Below are 18,000 nucleotides of genomic sequence, written 5' to 3' on the forward strand. Positions count from 1 at the left end.
ATGATGGACAAACTTCTTAACCTTGGTGGGAGAGAAGTCTACATGTTGTAGAGAGTAGTTTGGGAAGTGGGGAGGGGATATGGAATGTTGACCTCTCTAGTAAAGACAAGATTAATATTTCCAGGTTTTGTTTAGCAGTGCTCAACATGTCTCAATCCTTTTGAATTTAAGGTATGAAAGGGGAATGTGTACAGTTGACAGATTTGTCCAGCTGTCACAAGGCTTTGGGTTTTTGATGAGATGATTTCCTGGAGGGCAGACATGTGACTTGCCTGGAGGAGCTTGTTGGGGTCTGGCTTGGCCAAAGACTGATGGACACTGTTTGCAGCCAACGCAAAAGGGACGGTGGGCTCCCGTTGGTTGGTTTTACCTTGCAGGATGAGAACTCGAGCTGCTTGATGACTTCACCAAGTACCTCGGTGTACTTGGGGGTGCCGGATTGGAAAATCTGAGTCGGGCAAGATGAACTGGTGAAGGAGAGAAAGTAATCTGAAAGGAATTCTCAGAACTGTTGTCTTTGGTAGATCAGTTGCTGAATCGTTTAGTGAGCGAGATGAGGGATTCTAGGTCAGACTAATCTGCTACATATCGATGCCTTGTGGCTCTAAAGATTGCCAAGACAATGAGCACTTTCACAAGGATGTCATTTGAGAACAACAGGCTGGAGGGGAAGATTGCAATGACTAAAACTACCAAAGAATGATTTATATTTGGAGAGATGAGGGGGAAGAGGGAAAAAGTCAAGGCAGCTGTTTTGTGCATATATGTCAAAAAACAGATCAAGATAGGGATGAAAGAGGGACTTTATTTGATATGGTGACTTGTGGTTGACCAGATCAAGGGAGGTTCCTCTTTGACAAACTCTCTGCAATAACATCTTGTTGCAGATCATCATTATTGCTTTGAGGCCCTTCACTGTTTGGCAAGTTTAAAGTTTATTAAAACTCTATTTGATCATTGGATTTGTGCCAAAAGCCTTCAGAAAGTATTCACACCCCTCGACTTTTGACACATTTTGTTGTTGGCCTGAATTTAAAATGGATTAAATTGTAACATTTCACCAATCTACACAAAATACCCCACAATGAGAAAGTGAAAACATGTTTTGAGAAAGTTTTCCAAAGTTATTAAAAATGAAAATCTGAAGTGTCTTGTGTCAAGTATTCGACCACTTTGCTATGACACTCCAAATTGAGCTCAGGTGCATCCGATTTCCTTTGATCATCCTTGAGATGTCTCGACAACTTGATTAGAGTAAACCTGTGGCCAATTTAATTGATTGGACACGATTCAGAAAAACTCTCCTTTCTATACAAGGTCCCACGGTTGACGGTGCATGTCAGAGCAGAAACTCTACCGTGAAGTCCAAGGAACTATCCGTAGAACTCCGAGATTGAATTGAGGAGGCATCAATCTGGGGAAGGGTATAAAACATTGATCCCAAGAGCACAGTGAGCTCCATCATAAGGAAATGGAAAGTATATGCAATTACCCAGACTTCCTAGAACTGGCGGTCTGACCAAACTGAGCAACCGGGCAAGAAGGACCTTGACAGCATGAGGACTCTGAGAAACACTGAGAGCATGAGGCAAAAGTTTCTGTGGTCTGATGAGATGAAAATTGAACTCTTTGGCCTCAAAACAAAATGCTACATTTAGTGGAAACGGAGCACAGATCACCCATCCAACACCATCCCTACCGTGGAGTATGGTTGTGGAGCATCATGCCATAGGGATGCTTTTCAGTGGCAGGGACTGTGGAAGATCTGAAAAGATAGAGGGAATAATGAATGTAGCCAAATACAGGAAAATCCTTGAGGGACTGCTTCGGAGTGTGAAAGACCTTGGATTACAGCAAAGATTTACATTCCAATAGGACAATGACCCCAAGCACAGTCAAAGCAACACTGGAGTGGCTTCAGAGCAAGAATGTGAAAGTCTTTGAGTGTCCCAGCCAAAGCCCAGACTTTAATCCCATTGAGAATCTGTGGAAAGACTTGGAAATTGCTGTTCACTGACATTCCCAATCCATCTTAACAGAGCTCGAGCAAATCCCCAAATCCAGATGTGCAAAGCTGATTGACATACCCAAGCAGACTCGAGGCTGTAATCGCTGCCAAAGGTGCTTCCACAAAGTATTGCTTCAGGGAGCTGAATACTTATTTAAATTCGATATTTCTGTATTTTATTTTCAATAAATTTGTAAAAATTTCTAAACATGTTTTTACGTTGTAATTTGGTGGTAGTTTGTGTAGATCAGTGACAAAAAATTTATATTCAATCCATTTTAAATTCAGGCTGTAACAACAAAATGTGAAAAAGTCAAGGGGTGTGAATACTTTCTGAAGATGCTGTTCTTCACATGCACCAAACTAGGACACTCGGAAGAGCGCATCCCTCCGCCACGCGATGCATGATCCACGAGTACATATCGGGCCCAATCCATTTTTGAAATATCATGCAATATATCATTTTTGAACCGATCTCTCAATGGTGAAGAATCACTTCAGAAATTAAATAATTCTCGCATCCATATCGTAACAAAAATTTCATCAATTGTTGTCACACACTCAATGTGTTCAAGTTTCATCTAAATCTGTCCACAACTTTTTGAGAACTCAGACTATGTCGTTTTTGGCCCCATATCTCAATGATGAAAAATCACTTCAAAATTCTCAGATCCAGATCTTTACCAAAATCGAATAATTTGATTTGTTAGACACCCAAGCTCTCCATCAAATTTCCTCTGAATCTGTCCAACTTTTTGAGATATCCTGTCCACAAACAGATAAACAGGTGAAAACATAACCACCATCCACCTTTGGTGGTGGAGGTAATAAATAACCAGAGAGTTGGTGTCAAAGCCACCCAATGCTCGCCTGTTTATACATTTATCATTTTTAAAAGACGAGTCTAATAATATTTTTTATAAAGCATTGCAGTAAAGTCTGATCCAAATGATTTCAAAGCAATATATGTATATGTATATTGTAATCAGTAAACGAGTACATATTAAATGAATAGCTAGCATCTAGTTTCAACAGGCGAGCATTGGGTGGCTTTGACACCATCTTAGGTTGAATTTTTTTTTTTTAAACCATTTGTTAATTTCAACTTCACTACACCAATAATATCCCCCAAAGGAACCTCTATGCCAAATATCAGCATCCTAGTACACATATTAATGAATGGCAAGCTTCTAAATAATTTGCACCAAAAACTTTAACATTCTCACGCTGACGCTGACGCTCACGCCGGGGGTATCGCTATAGCTCTCTGTTCTTCGTTCAGGTGAGCTAATAAAATGGAAATGTTGGAAAAATAAATTGAATTCCTTTGCAAGAGTTTGAGTGTAATCAATATGAGAAATGGGATTGAATGAGACTCACCATTAATATATGAGGAAGAGTTTTTTGTTTTAATGTAAATTGAAACCAGCCCATCTATCACCTTACTCAACTATATCTTACTGTTTGCATGATTAGTGGTGTCTGCTATGGGACAATTGTGAACGAATGGATGCAGGCACACTGAGATAGCTCCTTTTATCTTGAAGATTGGAGGTAATTTTTCCTAAAATCTTGTGCATAATATAACAGCGGAAGGTATTTGTTAAAATTGTCACCGGATAATTAATGACCATTTCCCGGTAATTTATCAGATTATTGATTAGTAAAATGGAGCCAGTCGGTACTCTAATGACGAGTTTGTACACTATTCCCACACTTTTGGTAACGAGGCGAATTGAGCCTTCTGTGCTTCCTCTTTGCGTCTTCCTCCTCTTTTTTTTTTTTTTTTGTTTGTTATTTTTTTTCCATAAAGTTGACATTTTCTTGAAATGCTGATGTTCTGTTCAGGTGGGAGTATTTTGACCGCAACTACTTGTCTAAAGTGCTGATGCGGCGCATGGCACGCATGAACAAGAGTAACCTTTGGGATCTGTACCACGACCTCAACGTGAAGGATGCCATCAGCTTTGTGCAGCAGGTGCGTGCATGAGAATCTGATGAAGATGAAGTTCAATTGTGACTGTTCCATGATTCGAGATTCCAGGATGATGAAATGATGTTCATTTGACAAGGTTTTGGAATGTAAGGTCACTTGATTTGATTGACAAACACTTCATGACATTGCAATACAAACATGTCATTTAGTACTGTATCTACTAAAATATTTGCTCTTTTGGTAAAATTCAAGCTGTCAGTTTCGAAAATTACAATGCAATTGCATAACTGCTTTGATCCTTTTTAAATGCTGTGCCATACCAGAACATATTGTTTGTGCTTTCGTTCCTTTCGTAAATGTTATCAAGAAATTAAAAATGCAGGTGTGCATCCCAAGCCTCCAAATTTTGGTTGCCATGATGCATCTAAATCCCTTCTTGGGTAATTCTTTTGTGCCAACTTCTTGTCCTTTCATTAGATTAGGGGTCTCCAAACCACAGCCACATCAGTCCTGCCAACACATTTTGACCACCCTCTAAATCCGGTGGACACAATCATTGAAAGAGATGCTGAACACCCACAGCCATCAAATAGGAACAAGCATTTGAGTGTTTAACTGTGATGTGCTGAATTTGTTTAGGCCAATAAACATTGACCTTACAAACATGCCAGAATGTAATCGACATTCTTAACAAATCAATGAAGGTGATGCTGATCTTCCACGAGCTGTCAAGTCGGAACAAACAATCCTAAATGTTGAACTGTGACATCAGGCCGCGATCGTGGCTAAAAATGTTTAACTGTGACATCAGGCCACAATCGTGGCTAATGGTGCATTTCCGTGAGGCCACGTTCAAAGAAAGGGAGCATTTGCTTCCAACATGTCAAAGGGGAAAATAAATTGATTCTGAGTGCAAGGTGTTTAAGCAAGAGTGGACAAATGATTACACTGAACAACAAATTTCAAAAAAATTTTTTTACTGGAGATGTGTAAAGTGATTAAGACTAATTTGGGTACGCTGATTTCAAAAATCATAACCGTTTTGCTGTATCACGTCAGGATTTTCAGGAACAGAAATATTCCCATTGCCTAGAAGTCAGGATTTCAATGAAATTTACATATGTCTTTAACATGTCTATTTCGTACAATTGTTGTTAACTTGTGTTATATTTCTTTCTTTCAGATAAAGATGAGTAGGCGTTCCTGTACCAATCATCCTGACAACTTCTGTTATGTCTGTGGTCGGTATACCAAAAAAGATCAACAGCGAAGTATATCTACAGCAGTGAAAATGAAGGCCGCCTACTTTCACTACTTCGGGTGTAAGGTGGGGGACCAATAACAGAGCTGGGCACCACACATCTGCTGCACAAGCTGTCACACAACCTTGACTCAGTGGTTGGTGGGCAAGCGCGCGAGCATGCCATTTGCGGTGCCCATGATATGGCGTGAGCTGCAGAATCATCATGATGATTGTTATTTCTGCTGCACAAGCATCGCCGGCTTCAACAAGAAGAATAAAGGTCACATCAAGTACGCTGACTGCGTCTCTGCTCGTAAACCTGTGCCTCATGATGACGAGAACCCCGTTCCAACACCTCCAGCTGATCAGAACATAGCTGTAAGCAGTGGTGAAGAGGATGGTGATGATGAACCTTTTGAACCCGACACTCAAGAATCACACCTTCTGAACCAGGGAGACTTAAATGTCTCAAAAATCTTGCAAGAGATCTCTCGCTGTCAAAGGCGAAGGCAGAGCTGCTTGGATCAAGGCTGCAGCAGTGGAATCTTCTTGAACCTAACACCAAGATATCCTTGTTCAGAGCACGTCACAGAGACATGGCTGAGTTCTTTGAGATGGAAGACACGATGACATTCTGCAGTGACATCAACGGTCTGTTGAAAGAACTTGGGTGTGATCACGATCCTGCAGACTGGCGCCTCTTCATCGACTCTGGGAAGAACAGCTTGAAGGCTGTTTTGCTCCACAATGGCAACGAGAAACCATCAGTCCCACTGGCTCACGCGTTCGGCATGACAGAGACCTATGAGACTATGCGGCAGCTGCTTGATTCCATCAAGTACAATGACTTCAACTGGCACATCTGCGGAGACTTGAAAGTGGTGGCGCTGTTGTTAGGGCTGCAGTCAGGCTACACGAAATACATGTGCTTCCTTTGTCTCTGGGATAGCAGAGACGACAAGAATCACTGGACGAAGAAAGATTGGGAAGAGCGAAAAGAGCATGTACCTGGTCGACACAACGTGAAGCATGTCGCCCTTGTCGACCCAGCCAAGGTTTTTCTTCCACCACTCCACATAAAGCTCGGCTTGATGAAAAGTTTTGTACGGGCAATGGATCTGAATGGGCGTGGGTTTTTATACCTCAAGGAAAAGTTTGGCAACACCTTTGTCGGAGGCCAAGATCAAGGCTGGTGTCTTTGTTGGACCGCAAATCCGACAGATTATGAAGGACGAAACTTTTCCGACAACTCTAAACCCCAAAGAGCTGGCAGCATGGAGGAACTTCAAAGCTGTGACGGACAACTTCTTGGGGAACGAGCGCGCGGACAACTATGAAGAAATAGTGCAGCAGCTGCTGGAGTCCTTCAGGAAACTTGGCTCCAGGATGTCCCTGAAAATCCATTTCCTACACCAGCACCTGAACTTCTTCCCTGACAACTTGGGAGCAGTCTTGGACGAGCACGGCGAGCGATTCCACCAAGAGATTTCACTCATGGAGACGCTGCTACCAAGGGCGGCACAACCCGAACATGATGGGCGATTTCTGCTGGTTCCTGCATCGTGAAACTGACACAGAGCAGCACAAACGCAAAGCCAAATGCCTAAAGCATTTTTAATTACATTCTAGTGGAGTTTTTCTGTAATTTCTATAATTTTGAAGCATTCATGATGAAATAAATGAATAAATGAATTTTTGTAAATTTCATTGAAATCCTGACTTCTAGGCAATGGGAATATTTCTGTTACTGAAAATCCTGACGTGATACAGCAAAACGGTTATGATTTTTGAAATCAGCGTACCCAAATTAGTCTAAATCACTTTACACATCTCCAGTAAAAAATTTTTGTTGTTCAGTGTTATTTTAACTTGGTGAATTATTATTATTTTTTTGCCAAGTATGTTGGTCCATAGCATTTGTTTCTGTCTGTCTGTCTATCTGTCTGTCTGTCTGTCTGTCTCACACGATTTTTGGTCACGGTTTTCAAGCAATCGTTCTGAAAATTTTGCTGTATGTAGTTGACTGGCCAAGGACAGCAATGCTTGATTATAGTGAAGATCTGGTTCTGCATTTTAAAACTAATTCTTCACCTTAGAGATGGGGCCAAAAACGATATATAGCACAATACCTAAAAATGTTATGGATGGATTTGGACGGAACTTGGTTGACGTGTTGGGTGTGTGACGATGACGAATCGATTAAATTTTGGTCAAGATACGAATCTGGATCAGAGCATTTTTCAAGTGATTCTTCACCTTTGAGATGGGGCCAAAAACGATATCGAGCACAATATCTCAAAAGGCTGGGGATGGATTCCGCAGGAAGTTTGTTGACCAGTTTGGTGTGGGAAATGAACGAATTGATTCGATTTTGGTGAAGATGCGAATCGATTTGGATACGAGAATTTTTCAAGTGATTCTTCACCACTGAGATTGGGCCAAAAACTATGAATTGCATGAGATCTCAAAAAGGTGTGGACAAGTTATGACCAAACTCAGATGAGTTAGGTGACAAGGACAAGACTATTCGATTTCGGTTCAGATCCGACCTATCAGTGGTGTACAAAATGTAAACTGTTCAGCCTGGTGGAGGTATGTGCTCTACCGAGTGCTGTTCCATTTTGACAAGTGTCACTCCGTGAGTGATTATTTTTTCACTCTTTTTTTTGTTGTTGTTGTTGTTGTTGTTGTAGTAGTTCAGTGTAAGGAAAAGGCTGTTTGTTGAATTTGCCAGGAGGTTGTGTCTTTTCAAAGAATACACAGTAAATACAATTGTCTGCTATGAAAGATGCGATCTGACAAAAATGAAACTTTTTTTAAACTGAAATCGGAGGAGGATTTGTCTTCCCTTCGTGCCAGTTTTCACGGGGCTAAACTTTTATTGTGGACAGAGAGAGACCCTTTACAGATAGAGAATTTAAGCGGTGCATGACTACAGTTGCTGAAGAGGTGTGCCCAGAGAAGAAAAATGCCATCAATTCTGAAAGTCTATCTTCAAGTACAATTACCGTACATGAAGGATCGAAATACAGGGGGATAAGTTGTTTATGGGTCTAAAGCTCCTGGGATCTGTGGCATCCATGCTAAACTTTTCAAGGCTGGCTAAAATGTTGTGCTCGTGTCGTTGCATGCAGTTCTGTGCTCTGCCTGGAACACAGGCATCATCCCAACTGACTGGAAGGGGGGCCTTGTAGTCCCTCTCTGGAAAGGGAAGGGTGATCACCACGACTGCAACAGCTACCGAGGGGGTGACGCTGCTCAGTGCCGGGCAAGGTCTTTGCTCGGATGATTCTTGATGGGGTTCGCCACCATCTGCTTGAGCACAAGTGACCAGAGTAGTCAGGCTTTACACTAAAGAGGTCAACGATTGACCATATCCTTGCTCTTTGGGTTCTCACTGAATGCAGAAGAGTTTTGGCAGGCGCTGCTTGCAGCCTTTGTTCTCCGCAAAGTATTAGATTCAGTTAATCGGGATGCCCTTGGGAGGATTCTCGGACTTTGTGGGGTGGCACCAAAACTGAACAATCTGATTTCTGAACTATACTCTTGTACAGGGTTCCATCTGACTTATTTCCTGTTGTTACTTGGGTTTGTTGAGGGTGTGTATTGGTCAATACAATTTTCAGTGCTGTATGGACTAGATTCTGGGGAGGATGTCAGAGATCAAGCTGCGGTGCATCGTTTGGGAATGTCAAGATCTCTAATATTGATTGCAGTCATTGTGGAGAAACTGGATGTCCTTATGGAGGTCCTCAATGCACTGAAGGAGTCATCGGAGCCACTGGGATTATGGGTTTTCTGGGTCAAAACTAAGATCTTGGATGCTGCTATCTTGTCTGTACCCATTTGTAGTGAGGGTGTTGAGGTCACGGAGAGATTAATGTCTTTGCTGGCTGTGAGCCAGAGGTGAAGACATCTGGGTCGGGCCTAGGAGTCATGCATTCACTGGATCATGGGGTGTGGTGCTGTGTCGGTACCTGTGCAGGAGGATGAAAGTCTGAGTCTTGAAGTCCTTGGTGCTCCTAGTCTTGCTCTATGGATGCGAGTCTTGTATTCTGAGTAGGGATCTGAGATGGAGACCTGATTCCTTTGGTACCAGGTCTCTTGGGAGAATCCTTGGCTATCACTGGTCAGACTATCCAATTGGCAGTTGCTGAGAGACTCAAGGCCCTGTCACACCTTGACGATTTAGCCAGCGTATGCCGACGTATGAAAAATTTGTCTAAAACGCTGGTACACGTCGAATATGTTATGGGTAAGTTTTGTATATGTTAAGAGCACACTAGCATACGTCGTAGTACGCCGAGCTCGTCGACAAATTTTAACATGCTTGAAATTTTTTGACGTATGCCAGCGTATGACTCGCACGTTCCGCATATGCTGGCCATAAGTTGAAGGCACGCTACGTGATCGTTGACACACGTCGACACACGTTACTTGTAAATTACTCATGTCGAAACACGTCGAGGTAATGTTTAGTGTACCCGAAACTTATTTCTAACCTATGAGTAACGTGTTGTAGGCACGTTACGTGATCGTTGATACACATTACTTGTAAGTTACTCATAAGTTGGAACAAGTCAAGGTAATGTTTAGCGTCAGTGTTCCAGACTCCATGGTTTTTTTTTTTTTTCTTCGGCATGACGGTGATGTTGACACTTCGATTTCTAGTGCGGTTATAATATAATATAATTAATAGGCTGCCGCTCAACGATTTAAATCGTAACCGCACTAGAAATCGAAGTGTCAACATCACCGTCATGCCGAAGGAAAAAAAAAAAACCATGGAGTCTGGAACACTGACAGGTTCCTCCTGTGAACCCCATTTTATATACCAATTGCCCTAAATGCTACAAATACGCCATTATACGGTAGCTGTAAGTTAGTAACACGTTCAGTAAGTTCTGTGGTCGTCTGGAAGACGTCAAATACGTCTACATACGTCAATGTGTGTTGGAGATACATTACACATAGGTTCAAAACACGTTACTCATAGGTTAGAAATAAGTTTCGGGTACGCTAAACATTACCTCGACGTGTTTTTTGACTTATGAGTAACTTACAAGTGACGTGTGTCAACGATCACGTAATGTACCTACAACTTATGGCCAGCGTATGCGGAACGTGTGCGTCATATGCTGGCATACGTCGAAAAATTTTCAACATGCTTAAAATTTGTCGACGTACTCGGCGTACTACGACGTATGCCAGCATGCTCTTAACGAAAACAAAACTTCCCCATAACGTTTTCGACGTGTACCAGCATATTCGGTAAATTTTTCATACGTCGGCATACGCTGGCTAAAACATCAAGGTGTGACAGCGGTTATGATTTGAATCGTCGAGCCGCAGCCTTTTAAAAGGCGACGCCACGTGATCGTCGGCGATACGCTGCCGCGCTATGCATAAGTTAGACCATCGTTGGGCAGAGGTTGTGAACGCCGACAACACGCTCAGCATTCGTTGATATAAGTTATCTATATGTTATCGAAACGTTCTGTGTACGTTACTAATACGTTATGCATACGTCCAACTCATTATGAATACGTCCAAAACTGGAAGAAAAAAACATCAATAGTTCAGCGTTCGCCAGCGTTTTACATACATTTTGATACCTTGCCATACGCTGGCTAAAACGTCAAGATGTGACAGGGCCTTCAGATGAGGTTTGTTACCTGTGTTGTCTGTGACTGTCAGCTGCGGCATGTATGGACATGTGGCTTCCTTTCCTGACGCTCATTATGCTTACAAGATTCTCTCAGCGAGGGAGCTTCGTGAGTGGAGGAGGCCAACAGTCTGACCATGTGCCTCGTTGCAACAGGTTTATCGGCATCTTAAGGAGATGGGGTTGGGCCAGGCTTATTCCTGGGAAATTTCTAGATGGAGGCCCCTGGAGTACCGGTGGAAAGTGTACAAACCAACGTGCTGCTCCAGTGCATGCTCCAATACCTGACCTGACCTGATTATGCATGTATTATATGATTTTCTGTAATACTCACTCTGGCCCACCGTAAGAGCAAGACTGAGTGACGTGGCCCGAGCAGCTGAAAGTTTGGGAATCCCTGCATTCGATGATCAAATCAGAGTGAATAATATATTGAAAATATACAGCTCGGCAATTTGGGGAGGAATGTACATACATAAACAAATGAGCAAAAAAAACATTGCCCAAACTTTCACAATGTCACAGGTTTAAGAAAACAAAACTATGAACTGATTGCTTTCTCCCTTTGCTCATGCTTGAGTTGTACAATTTCTCACTTATAATGGAGTCTTTCGCAGAAGGATGTAAAAGCAAAAGGTTCTGAGACACTAAAGACTCTGAGCCTGCTCCTTGCTCGTACAAACTGATATCGACTGTGCTTCTTGCAGGCTAATTGCTCCTGAACTGCAATGATCATGAAGAGGTCATGATTGTCGTTTTATCTTGATTATCATTATTGGTTTATGAATGACAATTGCTCACCTAATGCTTTTCCTTCCTGAGTGTTTGCTTCTGTGTCCATATTATCCCTGCCTTTCTCCCCTACCTCTCATCCGTTACCTGCATCCCTTGCTCCATCTATTTTCTCCCTCGGCCTTGCTGCTGACATTTCCCCCTTCTGTTTCTGTTCTTTTCTGCAACATCCTGATCTGTTCTCTATTCTAGCTTTTCCATGAACCTTGACTCTGTATGCAAACCAATATCCACCACCTTGTTTTGTTTGGCTTGGGATATTTGAGGGCATGTGCATATATACATATATATATTCCTTACATGGGGGGGGGGTTGTATATGTATCTAATATGTAGGATGGCACTTTAGATTCGAAAAATCTGACAGGGTTTGTGTGGAGGTAGCACACTTACGTTTGTTGTCTAGTCTGGGTTTGATTCCCAACCTGACTATAAACTGTGGTTTACAACATGGGGCAATGCATGCCATCCCTCAGTTGAATGTTAAATTGAGAGTCCCATCTGCTAAGATAAGTGGGAGGATTTAAAGATCCTGCAATGGTGTCTTTCTCGCTTGTTGGGGGTGCAGAAGGAGAAGAGCGGCTCTCTGGCCTTCGTGCATTCTCCGGGTGACAAAGCGAGCAACATCAACTTTACAGCCTTGGCTCCATCAGCTACTGAGCTTTCATTGTCCAATATGCTGTGAGTCTGAAATTTTGATTCAGTTTTCTGGTGAACCTCTATTCCATTTTCCATTGTCCCTCTGATCACTCTGCAATTATTGCTGAGACTGCTGAACACCTGGTGCCACAAGCTCACTCCCGATTTTATGAATCTTTGACAAAAACATCAATGCAAATTGTCGAAGCCGCATGCACATTTGAGCATCGGTTTGTACCATCACAATTCCACAGGTCTATCTATATGAGGCGCCGCGAGGAGGAGTGATGTTAGCGACATTTTTTAATGATATGATAATGATAGGCTTGGATGATAGGGGAAAGGTTAAAATAGTGCTATATGGCATTAACTCCAAAATGGCCAATGTGGCCCTTACATCACTCCTCGCGGCGCCTCATATATTGGGTGAGTTGTAAGGACACTGGCCTGGAATCGGTCTCAATTTTCGACACCGGCAGGATCTAACTTTCAATTCACCAAACGATGGAGGTACTGCATGGCTTGTAATGCCACCTTGGTGAAAATGGAGGAATGTCTGCCCAGCAAATTGGCAAAATGAGCTGTGCGAAAAGGAAATGTTTACCTGGATGAAGATTTCTTACCTGCTGCTTTTTCACATTGTGTGCCGAGTTCAAACTTGGCAAAAACATGTTAAAAATAACACTCACCTTTTACCTGTCACCGGTCCCACAGGGTGTTGCAGAGAAAGTAGCGAACTCTTATTCAAGCTGTTTAGTCTGGGTTTGATTCCAGCACCCTGACAATAAACTGTCACCTTATATTAGTGTTTTGCAGGCCGAACATGTTACTTTTTCTGCGGTGATCCCATGTGTGCCACATGTGTGTGACAGATGTTACATGATGGCCATCAAGAACTTATCTTAGCTTCCTTAACTCTGCTTCAACAGACGAAAAAGTGACACAAATGTGTTGCTGGACATGCAGGCTGTGGATGTAGTTCAGCGCTGCCCTGATGACTCGGAGGACATCATCGTGCACCGCATGCTCTCGAACAGCCTGTACCAGACACACCGACGAGTAGGTTTCTTCGTGGCTCTTGATCTCCATTTTCACTGGCATGACGTATGATTGTAATGATCGAAACATCCTTTTATTGCTTGTATGAACAGAGGCAGCCCCGGTACAGCCGTCATATGATGAAGAACGATCTGCAGCACAAGGAGGAACGGGAGATCTTTAAGCGGAACATGCTCAATCGTCTGCAGTCGTTCAAGTCGAGCAAACAGGGGAAGCATCTTAGGGGAAAGAGGCGGCACAAGGTCTCGGTTTGTAATTGACTTCAAGTTTCAATTAATGACATTTTGCACAATGATCAAATGCTGCTAATCATATATACCTTTTTCTTTTCTTCAAAAGCAACCAACATGCTCTTCTGATATATATATATATATATATATATATATATATATATATATATATATATATATATATATATATAATATATATAATATATATATATATATATATATTTTTTTTAATGAATAATTCTGCAAGAATTTAAATTTAGAAAAAAAATATAAAAAGGCTTCACCTTTCGTCACTTGCCTTTTTCTCACCAGGTGAATGGACATCCAGGGAATGGAGATCTGGGTAATTGTTCCTGGTCTGGTATGTTGAAAATACCTTAGAGGATATGATTGACTTTGAGCATTTGAGCTTGGATCCGAGGACTGGGTCGGCAATGGCACCCCACCGAGTGCATATAATGCCAAACAGCACTTTGACCATTCCTGTCCTGTGTTGAACAGACATGGATGGTGTATGAACACCATTTCCACTTTGTAAAAGATGATGCATCAGAGACTTGCTTGTGCTCAATCAGCCGTGAATTGATGGGCCTTTGTTTGCCTCAAAATATTTGATTTCACAGCTTACCAGGAAGTGTCACATAACATTAGATTCCCCCACCTCCCCGCCCGACCCGCTTCCCCGCCCGACCCGCTACCCCGCCCGACCCGCTTCCCCGCCCGGCCCGCTTCCCCGCCCGGCCCGCTTCCCCGCCCGGCCCGCTTCCCCTCCCGGCCCGCTTCCCCTCCCGGCCCGCTTCCCCTCCCAGCCCGCTTCCCCTCCCGGCCCGCTTCCCCTCCCGGCCCGCTTCCCCTCCCGGCCCGCTTCCCCTCCCGGCCCGCTTCCCCTCCCGGCCCGCTTCCCCGCCCTGCCTCTTCCCCGCCCTGCCGCTTCCCCGCCCTGCCGCTTCCCCGCCCTGCCCGCTTCCCCCGCCCTGCCCGCTTCCCCGCCCGGCCCGCTTCCCCGCCCTGCCGCTTCCCCGCCCGGCCCGCTTCCCCTCCCGGCCCGCTTTCCCCTCCCGGCCCGCTTTCCCCTCCCGGCCCGCTTTCCCCTCCCGGCCCGCTTTCCCCTCCCGGCCCGCTTCCCCGCCCGGCCCGCTTCCCCGCCCGGCCCGCTTTCCCCTCCCGGCCCGCTTTCCCCTCCCGGCCCGCTTTCGCCCCCCGGCCCGCGTTCCCCTCCCGCCCCGCCTGCCCCTCCCGGCCCGCTTTCCCCTCCCGGCCCGCTTTCCCCTCCCGGCCCGCTTTCCCCTCCCGGCCCGCTTTCCCCTCCCGGCCCGCTTTCCCCTCCCGGCCCGCTTTCCCCTCCCGGCCCGCTTCCCCGCCCGGCCCGCTTCCCCTCCCGACTTGCATCCACCTCGCTAAAAACCTCTCCTGTTTAAAATGATTGAAAAATGTTCAGCTTAAGTCAACCCACAAACCCTTATGCATAAGCCATTGTTTGATTTTAACAAGTAATCTGAACCACACATAGCAAGACCTCAAGCATGATGATGATGATGGTTCAAGGTTATATAATCTGACAGTTGATCAGCCAGGTTTGTGGAGGGTGGCGATAGACCACCCAAATGACTGTGGTGCTTAACCCTCGCACATATGAGATTCCAGGCCAATAAAGCAAAACACTTTGTACTTCCCAGATAAATATAATGGGGTTTGCAAGAGTGATGTTATAGTGGAAGAAGAAGACGATGAGAATGGAATCACTTTCATTGCAATGGGCCCAAGCAATGCTCATGAAGGTAAGCAATTTTCTTGATCGTTTTTGATGAATTATTTGCGTTGTTCCTCGAGTACAAAGGAATTGTCACCTGTAGGGTGTTTTCCTTGGCAGGTTCACTCACTTTAGCTTAATGGGAGATAGAGTATTGATCCAAGGGTATGGTACTTGAGATTTACAAGGAAGTTCAACATCGGAGGAAGCCATTGGGGCCATCAAGCGGTGGAAATAGCGCCACCATGTTTGTAGGTTGAGAGCACAAATGGATTTTGTATTTGCACTTTAAAGTACAAACCAATTGTTTGATTTATTTGTACAACTTGCATGGTCAGTGGAGTTTGTGCATTACTTGCTGAAAAAAGTGTCTGTATATCACACGAAGACGATAGATGTTTGTGTGGTGTGTGCCTAAAAGGTTTGAGATGGTATAAAGGGTCGAAAGGCTTTGGTGTCCAATATGATATTTATGCTCGTGAAATTTGTGGCGATCGGGTTACTATAAACGCCGCATGATCCAAAATATTTGGGGGATCTTGAGAATTACAAATATCAAATTGAAATGGATCTTGCATGAACTGAAATGTGAGCCCAAAACTTTCAAAATCGCAAAAATATTATTCAACCACTTCACATAGTGCTGGCGGTTAAAATCGGCCTCCTGTGAATTTTGCTGCAGATTTAGAAAGTGTGTAATGTCCTGACTCTTCATGTGCCACAGAAAGTGTGTAATGTGCCACAAAAACCTTTTCACTGGAACTCTCACACAAACTGTGCCAAATCCCTTATCAGCTTGCCAGTTCCCTGAAGTTCCAGGTTCAGTTCATTCAAGTGGGTGCTGTCAAACGTGCGTCACATTGCCACGCTTCATCCTCTATCACAGAGTAAGTCGCCAACAAAGTCTCGGATTGGAGTGAACAAGGCAGCAAATTGTTGCAAGATCTTTCCACAACTCGGCCACCGAACTTTCAGAAAGTAGATTATTTCGGTGACATTTGACTTTCTTTCAAAGGCCCCACAAACTGTCTGGTCGGAGCACTATCACAAATAAAATTGACTATTTTGACAACCACACCCACCAAACCTTCCAGCGCATCTTTCCCAGACATTTGAACACAAAGATTTTTCTTGTGCAAAATTCAGTGATGTGATGCCAAATCATCATTAAGGCCAATTGCAGTTGGATGCTGCTTCAGCAGACCGATTCCAACTTTTCTACAACACCTTTTGAAAGCGTAAAGAATGTCGATGCCACGAATGTGCTTTTTCAGCCCACAAATTGCTGGCATTTCTTCATCAGTTTCCATGTTTTTGGACACAAAACGAATCCAGTAAACGAGCTGTGCAGTGTCTCGGATGTCACATGACTCAACCAAAGTCAGCAAAAACAACACGCGTCTTCAAATGAGCATGCGGTTTGATTCAAGATTCTGCAACAAATTTTGCAATCGACGAACAATCGTCCATCTGATGACTCTGCTCCAAATTTCGAACCATCTGCATGATGGTTTTTTTTTTGGTTTTTGGTTCATAATTTTCGAGCAATGTTTTCATAGTTGTATAGATTTTTCACATTCTCCATCTGAAAATGCTTTGTTTTTGGTTTTTGTCGAGCCAGAATCCACACTGATTTTTAGCCAGCTAAAGTCACCAGCTCAGATGAAAAACTGCTTCAAATTCTGCCGATGCTAATGCAGCACATAAGTTTGTTAGAGATTTGAAAATAGAAACTGAGTGACTGTCAGATAAATCACTGATATCTGCAGGTAGTGCAGTCAGTACAACGGAATCAAACGGAAGACCAAGAAGGAACCCGAAGAAGTAAAGAGCAAAGATTGAGTCATCAGGTGGAACCAGGATTGGATTCGGGTTTCAGCCGCTACTCCTCTACCCTCAAACCCATCCAGGCGGAGCCAAGCGAGCTTTACAGATTAATTTCTGCAAGAATTCACTTCTTAGAGAAATAGAGAGCAAATGAGATGAAAGAGGAAAAAGCAAGAATGAGAATGGATGAAGAAATTTGTGAAGCAAAAAAAATCAGAAAAGTTTGAAAGGAACAAAGAACAAGGATGTCAGGAAGAACCTCGATCGATACATTTCAACAGCTACTCCACAGCCTCAAACGGAGCAACATGTGCAAGCTATCAGAAGTCCATCAGCAGGGAAGCACAATCCAAAGTCCTTTGTTATTGAGTGATATTTAAAAAAGCAGTTCAACCTTGGCCAATTTATTTAGCTCAAAATATTATTGGGTGTATAGGCAACCTGCTGGTGCCATCTGATGACTGATGCACCAATGCAATTGTTTGGAAAAGATAAATAAAACGTGACTTTTGAAGAACCTCAATTTGCCACATGTGGCGAATATGTTGGACAACCCTGGTCTAAAAGGGTATGTTCCAACAGTAGTAATTGTAGAAAGGGTCTAATCTCTCAAGGATATGTGACCAAGTTGTTTAAAGCTCCAAAAATGATCAAGACTCTAAGCTGTCCAACATGTCTCAAGGGTCTAAATGGAGTCAAGGGACTTGAGGGATGTAAACGTTTAAATGGTACAGACTGTAAAGGGATTAAAGTGTTTAAAGGGTATTAAAGGTTAAATGGTCTCATGGATTTTAGGGTCTAAGGGTTCTTCTGGGGTCTAGAAGAGACTTGGGGTTCTCAGGGTTTTGGGGG

At 43.5% G+C, this 18,000-nt stretch overlaps 1 protein-coding gene across 6 annotated transcripts in view; it reads left to right on the forward strand.

Moving 5' to 3' along the window:
- LOC147021445 (sodium/hydrogen exchanger 3-like) overlaps positions 1 to 17,909 on the forward strand; it is a 67,089-nt gene extending 49,180 nt beyond the window's left edge. For 2 of the 6 annotated variants that reach the window (XM_085891379.1, XM_085891380.1), the window contains exons 10-15: positions 3,857 to 3,986; positions 12,212 to 12,324; positions 13,212 to 13,341; positions 13,434 to 13,589; positions 13,884 to 13,932; positions 15,248 to 17,909. In XM_085891379.1, the coding sequence (XP_085747505.1) occupies positions 3,857 to 3,986; positions 12,212 to 12,324; positions 13,212 to 13,341; positions 13,434 to 13,589; positions 13,884 to 13,932; positions 15,248 to 15,366 (697 nt within the window). In that variant the 3' untranslated portion in view covers positions 15,367 to 17,909. The remainder of the gene's footprint in view (positions 1 to 3,856; positions 3,987 to 12,211; positions 12,325 to 13,211; positions 13,342 to 13,433; positions 13,590 to 13,883; positions 13,933 to 15,247) is intronic. The other 4 variants (XM_085891377.1, XM_085891378.1, XM_085891374.1 and 1 more) reach the window with 4 other exon arrangements.
- The last annotated feature ends 91 nt before the right edge of the window (positions 17,910 to 18,000 follow it).

This window comes from Eptatretus burgeri, chromosome 8, assembly GCF_056783735.1.
Source record: "Eptatretus burgeri isolate ZD-2024b chromosome 8, Ebu_testis_v1, whole genome shotgun sequence".
Lineage (NCBI taxonomy): Eukaryota > Metazoa > Chordata > Myxini > Myxiniformes > Myxinidae > Eptatretus > Eptatretus burgeri.